General features: G+C 39.0%; 2 protein-coding genes across 7 annotated transcripts in view; both read left to right on the top strand.

Annotated features, from left to right (window-relative positions):
- The window catches only part of vaspb (vasodilator stimulated phosphoprotein b), a 40,904-nt gene extending 25,603 nt beyond the window's left edge, over nt 1-15,301 (top strand). For 2 of the 3 annotated variants that reach the window (XM_079354702.1, XM_079354701.1), the window contains 10 exons: nt 2,673-2,770; nt 3,509-3,750; nt 5,265-5,389; nt 10,904-10,955; nt 11,100-11,127; nt 11,243-11,282; nt 13,304-13,360; nt 13,555-13,624; nt 13,739-13,796; nt 13,889-15,301. In XM_079354702.1, the coding sequence (XP_079210828.1) occupies nt 2,673-2,770; nt 3,509-3,750; nt 5,265-5,389; nt 10,904-10,955; nt 11,100-11,127; nt 11,243-11,282; nt 13,304-13,360; nt 13,555-13,624; nt 13,739-13,796; nt 13,889-13,923 (805 nt within the window). In that variant the 3' untranslated portion in view covers nt 13,924-15,301. The remainder of the gene's footprint in view (nt 1-2,672; nt 2,771-3,508; nt 3,751-5,264; nt 5,390-10,903; nt 10,956-11,099; nt 11,128-11,242; nt 11,283-13,303; nt 13,361-13,554; nt 13,625-13,738; nt 13,797-13,888) is intronic. The other variant, XM_079354703.1, reaches the window with a different exon arrangement.
- A 339-nt stretch (nt 15,302-15,640) lies between these two features.
- The window catches only part of LOC306830915 (clathrin heavy chain 1-like), a 51,343-nt gene continuing 40,897 nt past the window's right edge, over nt 15,641-26,086 (top strand). For 2 of the 4 annotated variants that reach the window (XM_079354677.1, XM_079354679.1), the window contains exons 1-2: nt 15,641-16,046; nt 22,511-22,718. In XM_079354677.1, the coding sequence (XP_079210803.1) occupies nt 16,005-16,046; nt 22,511-22,718 (250 nt within the window). In that variant the 5' untranslated portion in view covers nt 15,641-16,004. Of the gene's footprint in view, nt 16,047-21,785; nt 22,030-22,510; nt 22,719-26,086 lie in introns of those variants that run through there. The other 2 variants (XM_079354678.1, XM_079354680.1) reach the window with 2 other exon arrangements.

Genomic DNA, 26,086 nt, shown 5'->3' with positions numbered 1-26,086 from the left:
CAGCAGCCTGTATTGGTTAAAGTTTAAACTGACAACGAGAGGATTGCTCACATCAGTGCCACCTCCTCTCCATTTACCCATCTATTTCTACAGATAGTAACAGATAGATGGCGAGTTTTTAGTTGTAGTAACACCATGGCTGCTTTTATTGTAAAGGCATTAACTTTATAATCTCATTTAAACTACATGGTAATGCTAATCTAACTTAAGAAGAAACATAATTTCTTGAAGGCATGCATCACTTTTTTCCATGTGGTTTTTGGGGGATATTCAGCTTTTCTTGGACACAAGAAAATACTCGATACATTTGTATTATTATGCAGTCGATAGTTAACTATTTTTATCAATAAAGCAAGGTGACAGCAATTACATATAAATATATATATAAACTAGAAGCATGCCTTAAGAACGTTAACTAACCTGGTTGACTAAAAATAGTTTTCTCCTAAACGCAGCAACTGCTTGAGGCTTGCTCATACAATCACATACACATCCATTTAAAAAAAACTGTTTTTTTACAGCAGAAATCTCCTTGTTTACAGCTTTGTTTAAGAAATGAAATTGGTCTGATTGCCATATGTCTATATTGGCTTAAGTTCCTCTGGATAGTTGGTGGCGATGGTCTGTTGCTATGGATTACCCCCTCAGTTGGGCTTCTTTCTGCATTTCCTTCTATCCCATTTTCTTAACCTAGCACAGCTTCGGCTGTTTGTTATTAGTCTGGATTTGCCAAAGTAGCAGATGGGTAACTTCTCTCAGGCTTTGTCCATTAATATTTACAGTCTATGTACTTAACTATAGAACATAGAATGCTAGGCCCCAAATACCTCAGATAGGGCTTTCACACTAATCCAGAGTTTCTCCTGCCAACGTCCTAGTACTTTTTCTGCAGAAAGTCTGTGTGAGCTGATGTAGAACACAGCAGGATATAATCCTGGCAATTCACCTTGAGCCAATTGGAGAGGGTAGTGATGTTTATATCCTATTCCCAGTGCAAAGTGCATAGACTGTATGCACACGACGGGTACATTCGCCATGCAAATGATTGCACTGCTGTAATATGTTTTCTGTTCAGCTGTTTGCTCTTCTCCACTCTTGTGTTGTTATTCCATTAAAGAGCATATTGCAGGCCGAAATATTCAACGTGTCTGTTCGATCGTTTCTGAGGTTGTGGGAATAATTCACCAAAAAACACTATGAATAATCAAGCCACTTACACTATGCACCCGAATGTGCGCCGCGCAAATTACAAACTATTGCAGGGAGGCATCCTGTCTATTCTCACTCACTACCACGTATCATTACACCTCTTTAATCATGTGATGTTTTAGCCTGTTTTTTGTGCTGCCTTCTAAATGTTTGTTTGTAAAGTGTTTCATGCTCTCGGTGCAAGACAAGTTCCCCCAGGAGCAATAAAGGCTTCATTCATTCATTCATACACGTACCATAAAGCCGATCAAAGCAGAGTAACAGAACACGACACCCTTATGTTACGTCATATGATGCGTTGTTGAAAAAAAGCGAGTTCTAAACAGCTACGCTAAGAGCAGCCACTTTCTCCTCTAAGTTAGAGCACTTATGTGTTGAAGATCATACAGAAAATTGATGTACTTATTCTACAACCCTTATCAGACAACATGAAGTGTTAATTTAAACTTTTTTTTAACTTGCAATATGCTCTTTAAGCTTAGCATAGCATTAAGATAAAGGCAGATGTTCCTATTATAGCATACCACTGATTCTGCTGGGTTTTTTATACATCATCGCTTGCTTCAGGAGAACCCTACTCCTGTCTGACAGGGATAGTTCCCTTTGTGAGGTACATATGTCAACTGTCTGTGATGTCAACAGCCAGGTCAGGAAAATTTTAAGAGTTGTACTCCTAGAGTTACTTTTTTATATTATCTTATTGGTTTTTTTTATTTTAGCTGTGTGCAATTTAAGGAGAATTTCATTGTACAATTGTATAGAATAGATTGCCTTTATTGTCATTATTCTATTCCTATAATGATAGAGATATTTTCAGGAGTGCATTTGTGAAAATGGATAAAGATATGTATTTGAATAATATTATTGTCCTAGATGGTGTCAGCCTGGCATTCAGCAGCACTGTTAGGAGTCTGGGAGTTATATTTAATCAAGAGGTGTCTTTTAACTCTTGCATTAGAAAATTGCAAGGACAGTTTTTTTCTGACCTTCGATCTCTAAAATCAGCCACATCCTGTCTCGTAACGATTAAAAAAAATGTATGTGTCAGGTAACAAATGTATTCGTTACCTCTAAGTTGGATTATTGCAATTCTATTTTTCAGGCTGTTCTAGTATGTTTCTAAAGACTTGCTGTTCCAAAATGCTGCAGCACCTGTACTAGAACTAGATAAAGAGATCACATTACTCATCCTAGCTCCTACTACTCATTGCTTCTTCCCTGCACTGACCTCTGTATAAAATCTAGGATAGAATTCAAAATCATACTTCTTCTCATGTACAGAACCACTGTGTGTGTGTGTGTGTGTGTGTGTGTGTGTGTGTGTGTGTGTGTGTGTGTGTGTGTGTGTGTGTGTGTGTGTGTGTGTGTGTGTGTGTGTGTGTGTGTGTGTGTGTGTGTGTGTGTGTGTGTGTGTGTGTGTGTGTGTGTGTGTGTGTGTGTGTGTGTGTGTGTGTGTGTTTCAGATTGGAGCAGCAGAGATTGGAACAGCAGGAGCGAGAGAAACAGGAGCGGGAGCGACAGGAAAGAGAGAGACTGGATAGAGAGAGACAAGCTGCTGCAGGTCAGAAAACAGCTGGGTGGTCAACATAGCATTGCATAAAATAACAAATTACAAGACAATCAAGAGAAGTGCAATCTTGGCAGTCTCTAATATTTCGCCTACTGAAGTTTGTCTTTTTCACCTGTGATAAAGTACAGGCAAAAGAAAATATATAGATATGTTACTAATCTGTGGGCAGACATAAGTCATTCAAAATTACAATAAAAGAACAACCGGAAAATCACCCAAAAACATGTATAGAATATTGCTTGTTTTTTTGTAACACTGAAAAAGTTCAATCAGAAACTAAGAACTACACAGTACAGACAGAACTCTTTCACATTACTGAGTGTAATGTTTACAGTAGTAGTGCTAGTGATATTAGTATACAGTCATGTATTCAAAACATATTTGTAATTTTCTTTTTGTAATAATCAATGATAATTATGGTAATTATGTAGCCATATGATGTCTTGCATTATTTCCTCCTGTTGACATGGACTGGAATTTCTAATACTTTGAGACACTGGCAATCTTTGGACATTAAGTACTTTGTGTGCTATCCTATTTCAAAATATAGAATCAGTTTTGGTTTCAAGATCAATACCAGATCAGAACCTTTATCAAGATTATCAGCTGTCGAGAAGTTTACTCTTACATCATGTGATATTGTATCTGCATCTCATTGTCATACCATTGACAAATTGTGTCTTATTGTGAGAATGGTAACTAATGTATTCTCTTTTTCTTTTTCTCAAGTCCCCGTTCCACTTGCTCCACCTTTGGCCCCAGGAAGTGCTGCTCCCCCACCTGCACCTCCCCCACCTCCTTGCCCTCCTCCTGTTGCTGGCATCCCTCCCCCGCCCGGACCACCTCCCTCAGGACCTCCCCCAGCCCCTCCCCTTCCTGCTGCAGGAGGAGGAGGGGGAGGAGACGGAGGATTAGGAGGAGGAGGGTTGGCAGCTGCCTTAGCTGGGGCTAAACTCCGAAAAGTATCAAAGGTTGAGTATAAAACTAAAATCACTTGGGCTAGGTGATTTTGATAATATTTTACTGCTTAGGAGATGTACTGATTCTTTTAGAATTTTATCTGCTTACCTTTGTCAATTGTTCATTCAATCATCAGGGTTGGGTTGTTCAAAAGTTATCAAACAGGATTAATCTAAGGCCACGTTTACACAGAGACGCTGTGACAGTAAAACGATATTGTTGAGTAACGAATTGGCCTTTCGTTCATATGGCGTCAGTGTTCAAGCTTTGGAATTCGAGCTCCAGGGAGCGAAACTGATGCGAGGGGTGTATCGCAGCCATGTGAACAAAAAGGAGCAAACTCTCTGGCTGGGATGACCCCCCCCCCCCCGACACACACACACACACACAAACAACAATGGCGGTGTATCCACTTGTGCTATGTGTGCTTCAGCAGCTATTCGCGTTTTATAATCTCTTAAAACAGAACCTTGATATGATACATTGTGTATGTCGCCGCCGAAAGAGCATCAAATACTTGCGGCAAATAGTTCAACCTTTACCCAAGCGTAGGGTGACCATACGCAGCATTTGGGTAACACCTGGGAGAACTAAGCCCCGTTTCCACCTAGCGGTCCGGCTCGGTTCGTCTCGGTATGGCGCGCATTTTGCGGCGTTTCCATAGACTAATCCCGGGAAAGATTCCCAAATAACCGATCTGTACCGTCTTACTTTTGGGACCCTTCCATTGGGGTGCCAAGAATGTGGAGCCGACCCAAAAAGGTGGAGCTAAACAATGCAGTTCGTTGATTTTTGACTGAAAATCTGGATTATCCTGATCCTAGCAGAGGGCTGGATTCAGACATGAATGTAGGGAAGAAATGTAACAAAAATAAACAAGGCTACTAGAACTAATAAACATAGTTAATAGGATAATAAACTACAATTTGACATCACCAAGTAGTATACTTTAGCAACAAATGTTTTCTCATTTTTTTCGTACATTCTTTTTGTGATGCATTTTTCATAAATGTATATTCTGGACTGGATTTTTAGTAAAGAAATAAAACATACAATACATTGTCTGCTAAAGTCAAGGCAATAATAGATAACGTATGAATAAAAAATGTCAGGTTAAATTATTAAACATGATTTGTCAATATTCTTGGTATCTCATGCTCAGAGGACTGACTATTGAAAGAAATTACTGTGGAAGTTCTTTTAAAAAGCTTTTTGTTAAGTTTTTTTCAGTGTTGAAAATATAACACTTTAAGTGACCCCATGTTGGCTGTTCTACTTCTTGTTCGATTGGTCATTATATCCAGTTTTTCATTGAAAAAACTGGTAGGAAAGTGAGCTGGATTAAGGATGAAAGTGAGCTGGATTATGGATGAAAGTGAGTTGGATTATGTTATCCTGAGATGATGGAAAAGAATGACGAGATCTAATTCATTCTTATGCTGATAAGTCCTTTTAAACAACTGGGCCCAGGTCTACTAGATGTCTGCTGAGTTCTTGTATCTTTGTTTGTATTTGCTGCCCTCAGCAGGAAGAAGGAGGCCCTGCAGCTCCAATAAACAGAGCTGACTCCAGTCGCAGCAGCAACTCCTCCATTGGAGGTGGAGGGGGGGCTGGATTGATGGGTGAAATGAGTGCTATCTTGGCGCGAAGGTGAGTTACATTCAATTTAACAAGAGATAATACACTGCTCAAAAAAATAAAGGGGACACTAAAATAACACATGTTAGGTCTGAACAAGTGAAGTATTCTCATTAAATACTTTGTTCTTTACATAGATAGATTGATAGACAGAACACTACAGGCAGATCCAACTTTGATGTAATGTCCTTAAAACAAGTCAAAATGAGGCTCAGTAGTGTGTGGCCTACACATGCCTGTATGACCTCCCTACAACGCCTGGGCATGCTCCTGATGAGGTGGCGGATGGTGTCCTGAGGGATCTCCTTCCAAACCTGAACTAAAGCATCCACCTACTCCTGGACAGTCTGTTGTGCATTGTGGCGTTGGTGGATGGAGCGAGACATTATTTCCCAGATGTGCTCAATTGGATTCAAGTCTTGGGAACGGTCCATAGCATCAAAGCCTTCATCTTGCAGGACCTGCTAACACACTCGAGCCTCATGAGGTCGAGCATTGTCTTGCATTTGGAGGAACCCAGGGCCAACCACACCAGGGGTCTAAGGATCTCATCTTGGTACCGAATGGCAGTCAGGCTACCTCTAGCAAGCACATGGAGGGCTATGCGGCCCCTGAAAGAGATGCCACTCCACACCATTACTGACCCACTGCCAAACCGGTCATTCTGGAGGATGTTACAGGCAGCAGAACGTTTTCCACGGCGTCTCCAGACTCTGTTACGTCTATCACATGTGCTCAGTGTTAAACTGCTTTCATCTGTGCACAGGGCGCCAGTGGCGAATTTGCCAGTCTTGGTGTTCTCTGGCAAATGCCAAATGTCTTGCGCAGTGTTGGGCTGTAAGCACAACCCCCACCTATGGACGTCAGGCCCTCATACCACTCTCATGGAGTCGGTTTCTGACCGTTTGAGCAGACACATGCACATCTGTGGCCTGCTGGAGGTCAATTTGCAGGGCTCTGGCAGTGCTCCTTCTTTTCCTCCTTGCACAGAGGCGGAGGTAGCTGTCCTGTTGCTGGGTTGTTGCCCTCCTAGAGAGTGAAAGCACCGCTAACATCGAAAAGTGATCTGAGAAGTGGTCTGAGGTCACCACCTGCAGAACCACTCCTTTATTGGGGGTGTCTTGCTAATTGTCTGTAATTTCCACCTGTTGTCTATTCCATTTGCACAGCAGCATGTGAAATTGATTGTCATTCAGTGTTGCTTCCCAAGTGGACAGTTTAATTTAACAGAAGTGTGATTGACTTGGAATTACATTGTGTTGTTTAAGTCTTCCCTTTATTTTTTTTGAGCAGTGTATATACAATTTATTAAACTAATGTGATAACTTGATGTCAATTTAATATAGTTATTTTTATCTTTATTACAGTACTTTTTTGAGTACCTCTATATTTTGTTATTAACTGAGCCTACCGCAGATTGATGTGTGTGTGTGTGTGTGTGTGTGTGTGTGTATATATATATATATATATATATATATATATATATATATATATTATGTTTTAAGACTTATTTTGGGGCTTTATTGGAGAAACAGGACAGTGGATAGAGTCGTAAATTGAAGGGATTGAGGAATGACATGCTGTAAAGTAGATACAGGTTGGATTTGAACTTTGACGCCTAATTTGAGGACAACCACCTCTTGACAAGGGCCGCAAGTGAAATTCAATGGTTCTTCAATAGCTTCGTGTTACTGGAGTTTATACTGGAGTACCAACTCTGAAGCTAAGCCATGACCTTTTGTGCATGGGTTTTAGAGAAAAGAAGTGTATTCTATATATTTCCACACATCGAACACTTCATGTTGTCATCAGACTACCATTTCTTATGGCCCCATGTTTTTAGCCATAAAATTGTTCTGTATTGCTATTAATTCAGCATTTAGAACGTGTTGTTTAGGTTAGGTGCTTATGTTAAAGAGAACAAAAGCAAAAAAGGGGAGATACAGTGGTTACGGAAAGTATTCAGACCCCTTTTAAATTTTCACTCTTTTTCATTGCAGCCATTTGCTAAAATACAAAAAGGTTAAATTTTATTTCTCATGATGTACACTCAGCACCCGATCATGACAGAGAAAAAAAACGGAAATGTTGAAGTGTTTGCAAATTTATTAAAAAAGAAAAACTGAAGTATCACATGGTCATAAGTATTCAGACCCTTTGCTGTGACACTCATATTTAACTCGCCTGCTGTCCATTTCTTCTGATCCTCCTGCTCCTTCATTGGAGTCCAGCTGTGTTTAATTCAAATGATTGGACTTGATTAGGAAAGGCGCACACCTGTCTATATAAGACCTTACAGCTCACAGTGCATGTCAGAGCAAATGATAATCATGAGGTCGAAGGAACTGCCCAAGTAGCTCAGAGACAGAATTGTGGCAAGGCACAGATCTGGCCATGGTTACAAACGAATTTATGCAGCACTCAAGGTTCCTAAGAGCACAGTGGTCTCCATAATCCTTAAATGGAAGAAGTTTGGGAGAAAAGCCTTGGTAAGAGAGGTAAATGTGGCCAAGCGGCAGGCCTCACAGTTTGATTTGCGTAAAAGTCAAAGTTTAACTGTACACCTAGGCCACACCCTTTTCTGTAGAATCGTGCGGAGCACAACAGGAGATCTTAAACATGTCTAGAACACACTGACACTGAGTTGGCAATGATCACATGAACAGGTTTTCGAGGAATTATGTTCAAATAGGAAACCTTAAATTAAAAATTGGGTTTTTTTTTTTTTTATACATTCAAAAAATAATGGCAGACTGGGTGTGAGAGGATTTTTTGTAGGTCCTGACATTGTTAACATTCAACAACATTGTCATGCATGTCAGAGAAAAACCCTCCATAAGGAGGCATTTTGGAAAGGTTAAAGTCATGTGATGAGACATCAAAGTTTGATGGTATGCCGTGGCCACGCCCTGTATTGAAATAACGTGAACGGGAGATCTTCAACATGTCTAGAACACTGACACTGAGTTTGTTTCAATCGGATGAACACTTTTCTCAAAGTTTATTCAAATAGATAACCTGTGAAATGCAAATTTGAACCATTTTTCTTGCATGAAAAAAATGGCGAGGCCTTATCGAAAATTTCAAGGGAGCGCCAGTGAGCCATTTTGCACATTTTCTTTACGAAAATACCTGATGACCTTGGAAATTTTGGTGAATTTTCATTCACGTTCAAGCCATCAAAAATGGCTGCAAAGAGGCGGAGCAAAAAAAAAAATTGAAGAAAAATAATAATTTGGATTACAATAGGGTCCTTCGCACTGGTTAGTGCATTGAGCCCTAAATATGCAGAGATCCATAAATAGCTCCTTCAGCTTTAGTGATGTACTGTTACAAATTGTTTATCTCACTAATGGTTGCTGGGACAAAGCTCACGTTTTGCCCCCTTTTTTCACTGGACGGTACTTTATACCACAGTCCAGATGAGAGATGGTGAAATTCACCATATAAAGCAGGGATGTCAAACTCATATTGGGTTGGGGCTGAATTTGTTCTAAGGAGACCTCCATGTATAGGCGGCTGTATGATTAAAAACAAATCAAAATAAGCTACTGGAACTGATAACTTTATGTTAACAGTATTATATCAGGCATACATAATTTTGCTACCCTTGCATCACATGAAAAAGATCTTTTCCTAGAGATTACTCACTTTATATATATAAAAATATAGATAGTACTGTTGAAGTTATAAAAACCTAGAAATAGGGTCATTCTACCGGCCTTGGGATCAGTGCTTTAATAATACAGAGTACAGTGAAGAGAGAGAGAGACTTCCGATGTGTGTCAGGCCAGAGCATAGTTTGTACTTGTTAAGGTTCATCACAGATGACAGACAAACCTTTCTCATATGAGTATGTTGTCACAAAAAACACTAAATGTCTTTGATGCAAACAGTCACCTTCGGGTATTTTAGTGCCAGACAATGCATTGGCATTGAGCACTGCGGTCTGATGAGCTCCATGTTGAGTTCCACTTTCTCAACTGAGTAAACTCAGTGAAAGGACCTTTAATATGAGCCCGGCAGTCCGTTCTGCTAATTGTCCTTACCATCGTAATGTAACGCTGTAACTGACTTTTTATGCGCCAGGATTCTGTGCCATCTCTGTGCATAATTCAAGTAAGCATTTTAGTGCTGCTCCATGACTGAACCAGTGGACTTTTGTATGAGGCCTGTGCATGTGCATGATTTGGTTTTCGGATAACAAGGAAATGTTGAGTTTGACACATATCATATAAAGGGTGGAAGTCATCTTTTAATATAGATCAGCCTATGCAAAAAAAAAACTGTCTGGTGTACAGGGTCTCTTGACTAAGCTGTGACCCTTCAATCTGTTCACTGGACCATCTCACAAATTGATGAAGACTGTTCTCGTGTTGTATCAATGTGGAAGGACAGTTTTCTCAAGCAGAGCAACAGCTGTTGTCCCAATTTTACATCGAGCTTCACAATTTGTAATGGAAATTCCAAAATATTGTTCATATTAAAGACAAAAGGATACTTTAATGAAGACAATTATACAGAGGTTTAAAAAAAGGCACTGTGTCACATTTAAAGTACAGATGTATAAGCAGTAATTTTGCACTTAGTGTTTAGAAATAGATGTTGTACGACCACACTAATATATAGGTTTTCATAAACCTCATATATTTAAATGTTCTGCTCTTAATTTTAGTGCTGTTGTGGCTGTATCTGTATTCTTGATTTTAAACATATTTCGGTCATTAATGTTTTGACACGTTAAGTGTTTCTTTAATTTGTAACATTTGTTTAGGGGGAGGTTTCAGATAATTTGTCCAAAAGTTTTCTGCCTCATCCTGGAAATTGCATGATCTTGTCTTTATTTGTGTATCTTTTTAATTATAGAAAATAAAAAAGTAAAACTACTAGATGGATATGAAATATGCAATTATATATCATGCTGTATCAATTAGATTAAAATGATTGATTTTTGGAGATGCATAAAGTAATTAGATATCATTTTAATTGATTTGATTAAATTTTTTTTTTTTTCAAAGTTATTTGTAGATGCTTGTTTACATTGTTGGAAAATATTTAAACTTACTGGAAATGTAGGCACTGATCGAGAACTGATGTATGAAAATACTCTATTTTAATGATTGTTTTTGGAGACGGGGAAAGTAATAAGATAATGTCATTGATTTATCTGTATAAACAATCGTTGAATGAGCTCAGTCCTATTGTTAGAAAATTGTCTAAACGTGTGTTTTTGTAGACACAGAAGTGATGTGGCAAGAAGTATGAAAACACTCTTGATCGAACGTTGTTTCTGAAGTCTTACTTTGTGACTAAAATAAGAAATATCATTATTGATCTGTTTTGCTACAAACCCCATCCACAGGAGAACAAGGCTTAATTTTATGTTGGTCCCTTGGCTTCTCCAAGCAGAGGTTGTGCTAAATGCTATCTACTGTAGGCAATAAACTCACTACTGAAAGACACCTTGTACAACTCCAGTTCAAAAGGTCCAGAGTAGCCCTTTAAATTTATTCCTATTTACCTCAGGAGAAAAGCTGCGGACACTGGAGAGAAGCCCCCTTTGAAGACGCAAGATAATGTAAGGGTCAGCCTTTTATTATAACATTTTAATGCTTAAAAGAATACAAAAACGTGTTCGATACAACAACTGGCGATATGTCATAGTTCCGACCCAAAAAGATAGAAACTGGTTGAGGATGATTGTCTTTTATTTTCTACACAGGAGGATCCAGAGCCTCAAGATCAAAGTGGTGAGAGCTAAAAAAAAAAAAAAAGTGTATGCATGCAATCTATAATAATTCAGTTGTTAAATTTGAACTAAATTAAAAGATAAATGAATTCCATTTGTATCCTTTGTCCTCTTAGACAACGTGAGAAGACCTTGGGAAAAGTCATCCATGACCAGGTAACCCAGGATTCAGTTATTTCCACACAGCCATTGTCTATTAATCTGTTACTTCCAGGTTTGCTGACCCATATTAAAACGTGTGTTTCTGGGTATATCTGTGTGCCTACATTCATCGGCCACTTTATTAGGTACACCTCGCTTGTACAGGGTGGGACCCCCTTTTGCCTTTAGAATTGCCTCAATTAATCAAGGTGCTGGTAACATTTCTTTTGAGATTTTGGTATATATTGACATATCACATAGTTGCTGCAGATTTGTTGCCTGCACATCCATGAGATGAATTTCCCGTTCCACCACATCCCAAAAGTGCTGTTTTTGATTGAGATCTGGTGACTGTGAAGACCATTTAAGTACAATGAACTTATGGTCTTGTTCAAGAAACCAGCTTGATCTGATGCGAGTTTCCTGACATGGTGCTTTATCGAGGGAAGTCTGGGCGTGTCAGCTTAGACTTGCTGCCCCCAGATAAGTGGCAGAAAATAGATGGGATGGATCGGTGCTTTATCCTGATGGAAGTAACAATTAGAAGGTGCCCATGTCCAACCCTGTTAGCATAAAGGGTTGGACGTGATCATCGACAATGCTCAGATAGGCTGTGGCGTTTAAATGATGAACTCTGATCTTGGAGCTAGGAATGACGTCACACCGGAATTGACTATATTACAGTTGCAAGTCAGAAAAGGAATAAGGACAACTCCAGGAGTACCTTTGTTTTGTAAGCTAATACCAGATGGTAACGACACCTTAGGTGATAGTTTGTGCACGAAAATAAAATTGCAACATGACCACTGATAGAACTGTCACAATACTATCCGTGTAATTGATTTAATCACACAAAGAGGATTTTTCGAGCCAGAAATCCCATTTTATGGAGTATATATTTAGTTTGTTGTTCTATTATCTGCTATGCACCACTTCACTTTATTACTTAGTATCTGCCTACTTGCACATACCTCCCTTGACACACACACACACACACACACACACACACACACTTGCTGCACTATGGTTCTGTTTACATCTCTTCACTAGTGCATATATTTCTGTTTACATCTTTAGTTCAATCACGCTCACTTATACCTTCTTATGTATTTAACTTTTTAATTTTGTAATTTTAGTATACCTGCGCTGTCGTTCATTTACTGCTTGGCATCTCTGACTGGAAACTCAGAATTTCCGACTTTTGAGATCAACTGGAACGGGGCATTAGTACACAGGAACCTTGTTTGTAATGAATGGTTATTGCAGTTTCTGTTACCTTTCTATCAGCACAAACAAGTCTGGCCATTCTCCTCTGACCTCTGCATTTTTTCGCACAGAGAACTGCCGCTCTCTGATCTTTTTTTTTTTCCCCCCAGAGTATTCTCTCTAACCCAGTGGTGTCCAAACTTTTTTCTTGCGGGCCAAAATTGTCGCGTTAGAATCGCTCACGGGCCACAGGGGTTTTTTTGCTTGTTTTTTTTAAATATTGGAAGGAACTTTTTGTATTTTCACCTCTTCAAAAAATAATGTAAATACACAATAACTAACTGCAGTGGGAAACTGTTGTGTTCTAATTTTTTTGGAAAGAATAGTCAGGCTTTTATAGGTCTCCCTCGCTAACATGAAAAAGAAAAAAAGAACGAAATATGCCATCTGATGAGGCCTGGGGCCAAAATCTTCTGATTCTTCGATTTGAAGTCAAGGGCCACAAACAATCCACTCAAGGGCCACAAATGGCCCCCGGGCCGCACTTTGGACACCCCTGCTCTAAACCCTTGACATTGTTGTGAGTGAAAATCCTACTACATTAGCAGTTTCTGAAAAAACTCAGACCCTCTGGCAGCTACAACCATGCCACATTTAAAGTCACTTACAGTAATCATCAATTTTTTCCCTTATCTGGATATTTTCAATGACAAGCAGTTGAACAGCTGTATTTATGGCGATTTGAGCGTATGTTTCCCTCTGAGCACAAGTGTGCTCATGTGAAAATCTTCTGTATTTCATTTTAAGAGGAGGTTGTGTCTTTCTTACAGAAATAACTCGATTGCCAAGAGCACAGATTCAACTCCGTCACTGTCCCAAGGTTCCAGGTATACATATTTTTTCTTTTCACTCCCAACTTTCGTTTTCTTTGCTTTTAGTTTTGATCAGATCAGTGCTGCATCACATTCAATGTACAATGGCAGCTCATTTTACAATGAGGAAGGCAATGCAGTGCCAATGCCCTTCTTGGCTTTTGAGAGACACACAAACTATGCATTTGTATTTTTTTTTCTTTTTACAGGGCAAAGCCTGCAGGACAGAGTAATGATGCGGATGGTATGGATGACTTAGATTTGGAGAAAATGAAACAGGTACATTTCTTATCATTCTATAATCTTAATTTTAATTTCTTCATCCAGAATCCAATATTTGTTGAACAACTGTTACCACATATAACAGTCTGTTTGTCCATTAAAATTCTGTAGGAGATCCTGGAAGAAGTGCGCAAAGAACTACAGAAAGTCAAGGAGGAAATCATTGGCGGTGGGATTACTTTGTACTCTCTAACATTATTTAACAGCTTCTATAGAGTTTTTTTTGGGTGCTTAACATGTTTCTCATCTCCATTTTCCCAGCCTTCATTCAGGAGCTTCAAAAGAGAAGTACATAGCTGAGGTGTATCAGAGGGATGTGATGGATGGATGGGACAAGGCTTGTTGTGACCTCTCATCTAGAGAGCCCTCCATGTAGCCCAGGGATTTTTCTTTTATTCTGTTGCACATGTCTGTACTATTTCTCTCTTCAACAAACACGTGAGCATACTTGCTTATGAGTTCATTATGCTTATTTACTTAATGTAAATTGCTATCCACAGAACCTCCTCATGTCGCCAACCAGCCCTTTCGATCACTCACTTGCTTGGGTTATCCCACCTATCCTATCTCTCCTGTTTATTTATCCCATCCCTTTATGTACTAAATCAACATATAACACACAGCCTTAGTTGTGCTGTCCATTTTGTGATCATATACCCTCATCATTATCACAGTTTCTATTGAAACCCTGCTATCTTTCTTTTCCCATCTGCTATCAGACAAACCAATTATTGAAAGAACTTCCTTCAGCATTCAGGAAAATTCAGGCATTGAAGATGCTTGCTGAGATTGTTTTTCACTCTCTCTCAGATGACCAAAAATTATTGTTCTTCAAACTCATGTATAGGGAAGTTCAGTACATTGTGGTAGATGCAATAAAAACGACTAAATTTAGGATGGATTGGCAAGCCCAACTTCCTGACTACTGCAATGTCTCTTCCTCAAATGGACTTTGAGAGCTCCCAGCAATGGCTAAGAACTAAACGGCACTTGTCTTCACTGGTGCAAGACCCAGAAGTCGATGGAGGAAATGGTGAGGGGAACCAGATGGATAAACTAAGTGCTGTGAAAGATGAGTGTGTTATTGTTTTGTGTGAGAAAAGTATTCTCATTTCATTGCACTTGTCGTAGAGGAAGTGTGCCTGTGTGCCACACTGCCTTGACTACTTCCTCTCACTCATAATAAGAGATAATTGTGTGCCAGTGTAGTGGCCCGACCTACACTGTGCTTCTTTTAGTTATTTTTTTCCATTCTGTCTTTTTCTTGCTGTAAAACATACATGGCCATGATTGAGTCCTTTTTTGCCATGACCAACTGCCTTGAGAAAAAAAATATATAAATGTTTAAATATGGAAAATATATGTGTTTTGAGGGAAATGTATTCAGAAAAAAGAACTGATGTTTCTATTTTAATTGAAATGACTGGTGAATGGGGACTTTTTTTTCTTTTTCAATAATAGTTTTCTTATGGAATTCTTTTGGGGTATAGTTTTCATTTTCTAGTAGAGGCTTTTTACACTGAAATATAAAAATGAGCTGATAGACACTGGATTAGCAATGCCTTTATAGTTCAATACAATTGTGTCTTCAAATGAATTACTTTGGCTTGGGTAATCTTTTGCATTCAAATGTTACAGTAACCTGATCTTTCTAATAAAGAAACGTGAAATATAGGGCTTCATGGCAAACATGCACACACTTATCAGAGTACAAGATACATTTGTGTTGAGAAGTGCAACTAATTTTAAGGTTGTGTATGTAGGCTATTTTCACAAGAGTTTTTGCTTCTTCCTAGATGGCCAAGTTGGACTCAAGCTTTAAAAGATATGCTCTTGTAAAAAAAACCAAATATATATGTTGGAATTGCCCTTCACATGAGCAAAATGACTGCTTTTTATATAAATGATTGGATTTTTTAACTTGCTAATTGCGGGTACATCGACAAACATTTAAATTGCCTTTGATAAAAAATACATTGTTTTGGCAGCCTTCCCTACCGTTCCGTTCACAGGTTAAGAGTCCTTCCAGAGCACCCTGGATGCTTCCGGATTGGCATTGGGAAGCCCCTGTACCGTTTCCGCCGCCATTGCGGATTTCGGACAGAAGATCAGTCGTAGCCAGTAGCCACTGCTATCCATCGATGCAGCGCAGAGAAGGAACAGATAGGTGGGACGTCCTGAACACGTTTACTGGTTACAGACTTGGAAAGACTACTAACGACACGGCATATTACCTAAAACCGTGTTTTGTTTTCCACTGACTGGCTTCGACCTACACGTACAGCAAGGAGGTCGTAGCTAGCACTGGGCTACTGCCTGTATAACTAGCTGTACGGCTACAATATCAGAACTCCGAAGTATTTAATAGAAAACCACCATGGCCCAGATTCTTCCTATCCGCTTCCAGGAGCACCTGCAGGTACGTATTAAAATCCCGAGATTGAGAAAAAAAACACTCTAATTAGATTTGGGTTTCACCACATAATTTGTTTGACAGATTGGAAGCTAAGCTAATGTTTAACGTCAGCGAATGAATGAACGTCCCCGCACTCCCTTTTAGACTTTAGCTCACACTTGGATTTTTGGCTGGCAGCTCACATCTCTGATGCTCACGCTCTACGTTAGTTGTCGTCTTGGGTTGGGAGTGATTAAGAAATGTGAGTGATGATTAAAATCCAGCAGGATGTTTTTCTTTCAGTTTAAGCAAGCAACCAATGCGTGAACAGTGTGTAAATAAAGTGGAAGGTATAATAACTTTGTTTACAGCAGTTGTAAAAGTGAACTCAAACTGAAGAGTTTCTGAGAGTAGTTTTAACTAATTTGCACAATACTGTTTATTCTCTATTCTGCAGCCTATGTAACTAATTTCTGAGCCACTCGGCCAGATTCTGCGTTTTCTCTGCTTCACTTCAAGCTGTTCCTTATGTCTTATTGTAATGGCATTATCATTAATAGTGTAAGGAGTTGACATGTATTAAAAGAAAATGTTCCACTCCATCTTTGGTAGTAGAGTTTTAGTATATGATTCAGGAGGGTATTAAAACTATGAAACGTTTTTCTTTTGCAATTGATTGCAATTAATTGGCCTAAAAATTCATTGTCGGTAGCTCCTTCAGCTGCTCAAGAGTCACTATTTCGAGCACATTGGGCCTCATTCAGTAACAATGCTTACTCACAAATGTGTGGCTGAACCTTAGGAGCATTTAAAGCACCAATCTGGAATTCATCGTTATATTTGAATTTATGCTTAAAATATAAATGTACAGAAATATATATATATATTTTAAAAATGTTGAAAGACAAGCATTAACAACATGAATTAACTAATGCATTGACAAAATCTATTAAATAATAAAGTAATGTATTCCTTTTCATCCTTAAATCGCAAATGTTAAATCTAATCAACAACCTTTAACGCTCATATTGCCATATCTGTTACCAAAACCAGCTAATAGGAGCCATGTTTTAGGATTTACGTTTAAGAAAGAATAAAGATATAGCCTTGCTGAAGGAAAGCACATGCCTTCAAAAGAAAGCGCTGTTCAGGGTGTGATTAATGACTGATCATCTGATTTGGACTGCCGATGCATTTACAGAAACTATGTAATTCACTGTAACGGCATTAAGCCCCCAGACACACCAATATTTTGGGGCAATCTTCTAAAAACGTATATGTGTCTCAACCTCACCTATCTTGTCCTGAAACACCAATTAGATTTCCTTAAATGGCGAGATCGGGGAGTGGTAGTAAGCCGTTTGCGGGCATGCGCCTGACAATTTATAGTGATCCTGATTCACTGACATACGCACGGTGGTGAGAATAAAAGTGGCTGGTACGCACGACGTGTCATGAATCCGACAGTGATTTTGCATTGAGAGGGGGATTATTTGTGCACGGGTCACAGGTTGTGTCACTGTGCGCTGAATGTTTGCTCTTAGAAGGTGACAGAGTGATCCGGGGAGCTATTACAATGCACTCATTACCTTTGAACAAAAAGGTGCACAGAAACACTACACGTGTACTTTTCACCATACTTGTTGCATTTTTAGAAACTTTATTTTTATTTTATTTATTTTTTTTGCGGTTTGCTTTCAAGGTGCAGGTCTTTCTTTGCGCAATTCTGCATCTGCAGGCACTTAGACAAGCTGAGGGTCTCAGAATTAAAAACAGTATTCTAAATCTATTTATTTAAATGTAAAACATAATCCTAATCAAATCCAAAATTCAAGTTACATTTTTACCTAACGAAAGAATGAAGCAGTGTTATTGTGCTGTACTGCTTTATTGTGGGTGTGTCTTGTTTTTTTACTCAGCAGCCAACTGACGAAGAGAAACGCATAGTTCTGATAATGTTTGACAAAGGCAGGACGAGCATGGTGTGACGGGCCATTCCTTCTGAGCAAAAGAGACAATGTCAGGCTAATGATTGATATGTATACCATGCTTCTCTCAGATTTGTTACTAATTGTGGAGGCCGGACTCATCATTGTGAACTGTATTCCCGAGTGGGATGGCCTTCTTTGTCCACCAGGAGGCTAAGACACTGGTGCACTTTTATTTACAAGGCCATGCTTGGGCTCCTGCCCTCATACATCTGTGACCTTATTGTACGGAGAAGTATTGATTCTTACAGTTTGAGTTCAAATGATCAGTTGTTGCTGTCTGTTCCATTTGCCCGGACAGAACTGGGAAAAAAGGCTTTCGTCCACTCCGCTCCTTCTACATGGAACATGCTACAAAAAGACTGGAAAATAACTGAACTGATTTCTTTAAATGCTTTTAAATCCAAGCTGAGAGAACTTGAGACACACTCCTTTACTTGTAACTGTTTTTAAAAATGTTTTATTACTCATTGTCTTTTATAATTTTAATTTCTGTTAATTGTCTGTATGTTGTGAGTCTGACTGTGTAATGTTTGCTGCCTCTTGGCCAGGACTCCCTTGAAAAAGAGGTTTTTAATCTCAATGGGATTTTTCCTGGATAAATAAAGGTTAAATAAATAAAAATGAGTTGATTCCTGTTATCAATGAGTGCAGATTTCTGTATGTAGCTGGGGGCTGGGCATCAGGACCAGAACATAAATCCCGCATTTTGCGTTGTTTCCATACATTAATCCTGGGAAAGATTCCCAAATAACCGATCCGTACCGTCCTACTTTTTGGGACCCTTCCGTTGAGGTACCAAGACTATCGAGCTGACCCGAAAAGGTGGACCTAAACACTGCAGTCCGCTGATTGGTCGAAAGAATCGTCACTTACCATGTTTAAACCATAGACTGGAAACACACAGGCGACGGTTTACGTCTGTATTTCTCCTCACCGCACACAGCCTTCTCTGAAACAGAGCTTTATTGAGTTCTTGTAATAAAGAGTCACATGTCAGTGACGGAGAAGATGAATTGCTGGACGTCTTCCATTGTTGGTTTTGTTTGCGTGTGTTTTTCTCCTTTGTTGAATTTATTGGTTAGCGTTTAGCTGCTATCTTACGTAGCGGCTATCGGCATCCAGCTTACCAAATAGGGCACGGGTGGCTGTAGAAACACAAACGGAAACAAACGGCATTCTTCCTGCTCGTCTGTTTCAAAAATTAATTCCAAATTAATTTTTACCTCAAAAAATGAAGCAGTCTCCTGCTTGTTTGACTCGTGTGTTTCCTAATGCACTGTAATGTATGTGATTCCTTTCGCAGTGGATGAGTGTCTTTATGAAAATGAAATCCCTTCTGTAAGCTCATCAAGGTTCAGAGTGGAGGAGTACAGCCACAAGAAATCGTTTAATTCAAACTTTCGCATACATTGCATATATACATTGTCAGTTGCATTCTGAGCATTTAAATGTCCAATAGTGGGAGATTTGTCATTTTCAGCCTGTGTGCGTGTCTGTCTGCCCTAAATTTGTAAACCTGGAATAAAAAGATATTTGAATAAGTAGGCTAATGTATGTACAAGATGCTTTAAGTATGAAAAATCAGCAACCTTCTATACTGGAGATACTGTGAAAATCACACTTTATCGGGTAAATTTACCGGCGCTTGCAGAGCTTCATGACTCTAGTTGAACAGTTGGGAATATATAATTATTGTTAAATTGATCTCAAACCAAGAACATTTATAAAACCAATCCACATGAACTTTGAAAGGCAGAAAACAGCGCACAGTGGAGCTCTGGGACGAGAGACGAGCGATGAGAAAAAAATTCTTCTGTAGTAAAGATGAACCACTCATGTCCAAATGCAGAGGCAAAATACACATTTAGGATTACTTTTATGAGGTTGTTGAAGCCTACAGTGGACTTTTTCTCACAGAGAGAGAAAGATAGAGGCACGCTATAGACTGACGCATAGGCTACAATATTATGCACAACTGTTTTCAGATAAAGTACCGGTAATCATTTTAGCTTTCATTATCACTGTTTCTCCTGGTGGTTAGATCAGTGGTTACAACTTGTCTGTTGCAACAAGTGACGCGTAGTGGCGTTACAAGTCCGCCTATATTATCGACTACGTCACCACGGGGGATCTCGGCGACTGTACGGCCCTATGCAGGAAAGTGCACGGACCATGGCAGGGAAGTGTTGGAATCTGTAGTTATTTTCAGTTCTGAGTTCACTTTGATTCTTCCAACACTACATTATGATTTGTCTTACCTGATGTAAAAAAAATATATTATTTTTTAGGAAGAAGTAGCAGACTAAGTTTTAATGCTAGCATGACAGCAATGATGTATGAATTTACAGCAAGATGTTACTGTGTCTTGTGGGAAGGGTGCTAAATTTCCCTCCAAAGTGGACTACTTTGGCCGTGGTGTAATATTTTTAGATGGGTTCTATTCCGATGAAGGGAACTAATAAAATATATTTATACAAAGTGATCCAAACGATAAGTATTGGCTAAATTCCTTAATCAACTGGATTAACTTCAGCCTGCAACCTCCCTCACTCATCAGTCGCCTTGGTGCAAAAACAGTTGCGAACACACATGCGAAATAAGGCTGAATAAGAAGTACTTAGATAAATAAGATAGAATATGGGAAGCAATTATCAATATATAAAATAGAATTAAACAATTTAAAATATAAAGAATAATACAAAAACACAAGATGTAGAATGGGTTCAGGAGAGTAAATGAATTTAAGGTCCAAGGAGCGTTAATGTAACGTGTAAAGAAATAGTTTCAGCTGTGTTCTGTGGGGGGGGGACGGCATGGACATTGATCATGAGGCTGACAGCTAAGGGGAAGAAACTGTTCTTGTGGCCCAGTTGGTCGAGTCGTCGTCTCTCAATCGTCGAGGGTCCGATCCCCAGCTCCTGCGAGCAACATGTCTGATGTGTCCTTGGGCAAGACAACCCAAATTGCTCCCCCTGCTGCGTCAGGGGCGAATGAATGTAATTAGTTCCTTGATGGGCAATATGCATACATGTGCATGGGGAGGTGTGACATGGTGTAAAAAGCGCTTTGAGTAGTCGGTAGCCTGAAAAGCTCTATATAAGCTCAAGTCCGTTTACCATTTATCATTACCATTCTTGTGGCGAGAGGTTTTGATCCTGATGGACCACAGCCTCTTACCAGAGGGTAGAGTCTCAAACAGTCCATGTGCAGGATAAAACGGGTCGGCCACAATCTTACCTGCATGCCTCAGGGTCCTGGAGGTGTGTGATGTCGTGGAGAGATGATAGATTGCAGCAATCACCTACTCTGCAGAGCGGATGATGTGCCTGCACTTGACTTTTGCTGTGGCTGCAGCGTACCAGACTGTGATGGAGGAGGAGAAGATGGATGGATGATGGCAGTGTAGAAGTGCACCATCAAGGTCTTTGGCAGGTTGAACTTCTTCAACTTATTATCATATGTACAGCACTTTGGAGACATTTCTTTGTTGTTAAAATGTGCTATACAAATAAAGTGGATTGGATTGGATTCAACTTCTGCAGAAAGTACATCCTCTGCTGTCCTTCCTTGATGAGGGAGGTGATGTTCAGCTCCCACTTAATGTCCTGGGCGATGGTGGTCCCCAGGAAGCAAAAAGAATCCACAGTAGACACCATGGAGTCACTGATGGTGATGGGACTGGGGAAAGCTGTGTTTTTCCTGCAGCTCACAACCACCACTGTCTTAAGAGAGTTAAGCTCTAGGCTGGTTGTTTAGTTTTGGCATCTGTTAGGATGCCTCCTGAACTCTGCCCTTTAGAGATTTTCCAAGCACACCTAACTGGGAGGAGACCCCGGGGCAGACCCAGAACATGCTGGATATAGCCTGGGAACGCCTCAGAATCCCCCAGGAGGAGCTGAAAGTGTTGCCAGGGACATGGGAGTCTGGGTTATCTTACTATGCCTGCTTTCACTGCGACCCGATCTTGGATGAGCAGATGAAAATGGAAGGATACGGGTAGACTTAATATACGCAGCGTAAGAACATTTCTACACAGATTAGTGAATGAGGCCTTGACAGGCCGTCGGTCCATGTTATCGCGAAGTTACATTGTAACCTAAAATTTGTAACCTTGAAAGTGCTTATTCTAAGAATTGCATATTTTCCAAAGGTTGGTTTTAGACGAGATATTTTAGATAAAAGGCTTAGTTTGAATCTATCTAATCTATCTAATCTATCTAATCTATCTATCTATCTATCTATCTATCTAGGCTTTTAAACGGGAATGTTTTGGACTTATCAGGATACTGGCATCATTTTAGGCCCCCTTTTTAAAGCCCATCCACATCAGGACTTTGGACTCAGGGTAGTTGTCCAATACAAATTCCTTTGTCCTTTCTTGGGCTGATTACCAACACTGTCAAAACCACAGTTTTTAATATGTCCTCTAATATGTGCACTGATCATGGTATCATGGTATGAACTGCTACTAACACTGCCCATGCTTTTATATTTCAGCTCCAAAACCTGGGAATTAACCCAGCTAACATTGGATTCAGTACTCTTACCATGGAGTCGGACAAGTTCATCTGTATAAGGGAGAAAGTAGGTGAGCAGGCCCAGGTTGTCATCATTGATATGGCAGACCCAAACAACCCCATACGCAGGCCCATCTCTGCAGACAGTGCCATCATGAATCCGGCCAGCAAAGTAATTGCCCTTAAAGGTAAGCTCTGCTACACTGAATATGTTGTACGGTTAGCAGATAGCCTCTATAGAGAAGTGTTCAGTGCCTCTGAGAGGGAATAGAAATGGTGGGTTTGAAAACATAGCATCATTTAAATTAATTTTGTTTGTGTTGTCAGTCAGTTATGTAATTTTCATAGTCTGCCTCTTTTCTATGTTCATATGCAGACCACTCCATTTGCGTTTGTCAGAAAGGTCCATTAACTAAAGTGTAAGAAGTTTGAATGTGAAAGACAAGATACTTTAAAAAAAAAAAGGATATTTAATACCTCAGCACTAGAAGACGTGAAATGTCATGCTGTCATGAATACTTTGTCTATTTTGCTTGTTTTTGCTCTTTTTCATTTCCTACTGCCTCTTATGTTTGCAGACGGTGAGTTGAATTTTACATTTTGTGAGTTATAAAGTGTTATACTGTATTCATCATATTGAAATGTTTGAAAATGAATTCATTTGATGAATGTTTGTATTTAAACGGTAAAAGAAGCAGGGCATACAAATTAAGGCAGTTTAAAGGAGTGTTTTTTTCCCCTTTGTTTGTGTTTGTCCAATATATTTGACTGTATATAATAAGTCTTCTATTAAAAGCCAGGCTTTTATTAACTTTAGTTGATGAAATGAACCTGCCATTATTTGGGACAAGAGTCAATACAAGGTGGACCTTATTTTCAACAAATCGTCTACACAGCAAAGATGAGAGAGTATGAAATTGTAAGAAGAAGATGTACTTCATTAATCTTCCGAGTAGGGCTGGTGTCACCTCTGATAGCTTAAATCGATTTGAATCTGACACATCACACGGTCCCAATTCCATTCAATTCCCGACTGGATTTGATAATTTAGTGATATGTAAGGGTGCTATACCAATTCTACTAAAATATAATTACAATTCTCTGAGAACTAATATTGTAAATTATAAAAGGAACCTCCTAAGGATTATCAAAAAGGTTTAGGTTATCAAAAAGTTAAGGTTACATAAAAGGTTGACACCAAAGCAGCTACATGTATGTACTTTTCAGTTACCTTGGACAATAGTTCAGCTTGACTTTCCATTGTGTGGCTAGTTTCTATTTACCTTGTTTCTAAAACAGTTGACCAAGTCTTAACACATCGTTGATATGTAGAAAGAACAGTCGACTCTCTCTGCCAACTAACTAGGGCTGCCACAAACGATTATTTTGATAATTGACTAGTCACCAATTATTTTTGCGATTAGTCGACTAATCGGATCATACTTAAGTTGCAACTCATTGCACCAGCATAAAGCGGTTCTTATACAACCATTATTGGTTTCCAGTATCAAGTGTTTAATGTATGTGCTGACTAAAAATAAAGACAACTAAGATAATAGTTCATTCAATTTTTAATGAACTACACAATATTAAAACAAAAGAAATATAAAATAGTAACATATTTCACTCCTTTCAGGCATGAAACAAATCTTCAAATGTCGCATAGATAGCAAACGGCTGAGTAAAATAAGGAAAACAAGGCCATGGGCAAAAGTCACATTGCTGGCACCATATTTGACCCACTGTCATGAACTACTTCTTATATCTGTTTTATGCTATAACAAAGTTAATTAAGTTATTGATTGCTCTGTCAGCAAATTAATTCATCATGGAATGAGTTGAATTCTAGTACAAATTGCTTTGTTGTGTTTGAGTCTCGAGGGAGAAACTGAACTTCTCAAAGGTTGCATCATTTTCTTTTCCATCATTGTAGTGAAGTGGGATCAGCCTGGTAGGTAGTTATCATGGTATTCTGGGTTGACCATCTCTTTTAAAGCCAGGATCGCCAATCATGGACAGGGATCTCATGTTGCTCACCAACTATTTAAGATTGCTTCAGTCAGGATATTTGCTTACCGAGGTGTGCATGTTGTTGGCGTGGTAACAAAGTTATCCATTGAAGAGGAACGTATTTTTTGGCACTGTAACGTAACGTTATAAAACATCAGCGTCATCACATTTCTTGTTTAACCATGACATCGCGGTAAGGTAACTGTTTGGGCATACCTTTTGCGGTGACATCACGGCTGACCCCGATAACCACTACTGCGCATGTGCGTCCTGCTCACATTACAGAAATACGAAAGATAAATGTATTTAAACGGGAAGGGGGGTAAGCGAATGTAGCTTAATAAAAGATCAGTCTGTGAATTTTATGAATCGCCATCAGAACATTCAAATCAAAATCAGTTTTAAATCAGAAAATCTATTTTTCAAATCCAGTTCTTCCTGCAATGGGAATTCAATTGTACACTATTGTTGAACATGACATGCACAGGCTGAAATACACACATGCACAAATTTACAATAGAAAGAATATTTAACTGTGTAAAAAATTACAATATCTATATATGTTCAATAAATCACTTATCTGATCTAACTTTGTAAAACAGCAGGCATGGCTTGCTTCAAGGCCTTTAAATGAGAGTACTTAGAATATTCTAGAATAAATAAATGTTGCTGCCTTTAATCCTTGAGTTTGATCCACAAACTATATCATCATTAAGTGCATAGGGCCCTCTAACTGAAACTTGCCTCTATAGGTTAAATCTGTCGACATGAATGATTTGCGAAATAGGGTTTTAGAGTTTTGGGACACTGGACTCTAAATTTTTTTTGACTGCACCACCCTGTTTTACAGTGATTACAGTAAAGAGAGAAGGAGGGACAGATTTGGGGTTTATGGCAACAAATAAAAGTAGAACTTAAAGTGGGAATGAAAGCCACATTTTCGCTTGCTGGTTGACACCTAAAATGTTAAGTATTCTCCAGCCTGTTCCTGTCAGGGATTAGTTTCTCAGCAGTTATTTTTGTCATTTAGTAAAGATGTGTATGCTTCAGACTATTGAATTTGAATTAAGGTATTATTGGAGCAAAGCTCCTGAGCACAATTTTCTTTTACTCCCAAACACAATACTGATAAAAAATACATCTCATTCAATGCTTCATTGCAGGTACAAAAAAACCTTTCTTACAAATGAAAAATAAGGAAAGTGTAACGCTTACATTATTGTTGCAGCGAATATGGTACGAAACACATTCACACACCTGTATCAAAACATTTCAAATCAGTGACAAAATGTGCACATCCACAAAACAGTATGTGATGAATTCATGCATAGAGAGTAGCACATCTGTAAAATACCTTTTCACAAATCTTTTTTTTTCTTGCTGCCCACAGGCAAATGGACAGTCTTGTGTTATTTCTAAAACTGTGTAAAACACTTGGAAAGATATTATTTACAAATGTCCATGTTATTGTTATTACATAGCCATTACATTTCATTTTGTTTACAAGAGGTACATTTTATATGAAAATAAAAGATTTGAAGAAATT

Source organism: Symphodus melops (genome assembly GCF_947650265.1).
Source record: "Symphodus melops genome assembly, chromosome: 10".
NCBI classification, from domain to species: Eukaryota; Metazoa; Chordata; class Actinopteri; order Labriformes; family Labridae; genus Symphodus; species Symphodus melops.
The sequence above is the reverse complement of the archived record's forward strand: the minus strand, read 5'-3'. Positions and strand labels throughout refer to the sequence as shown.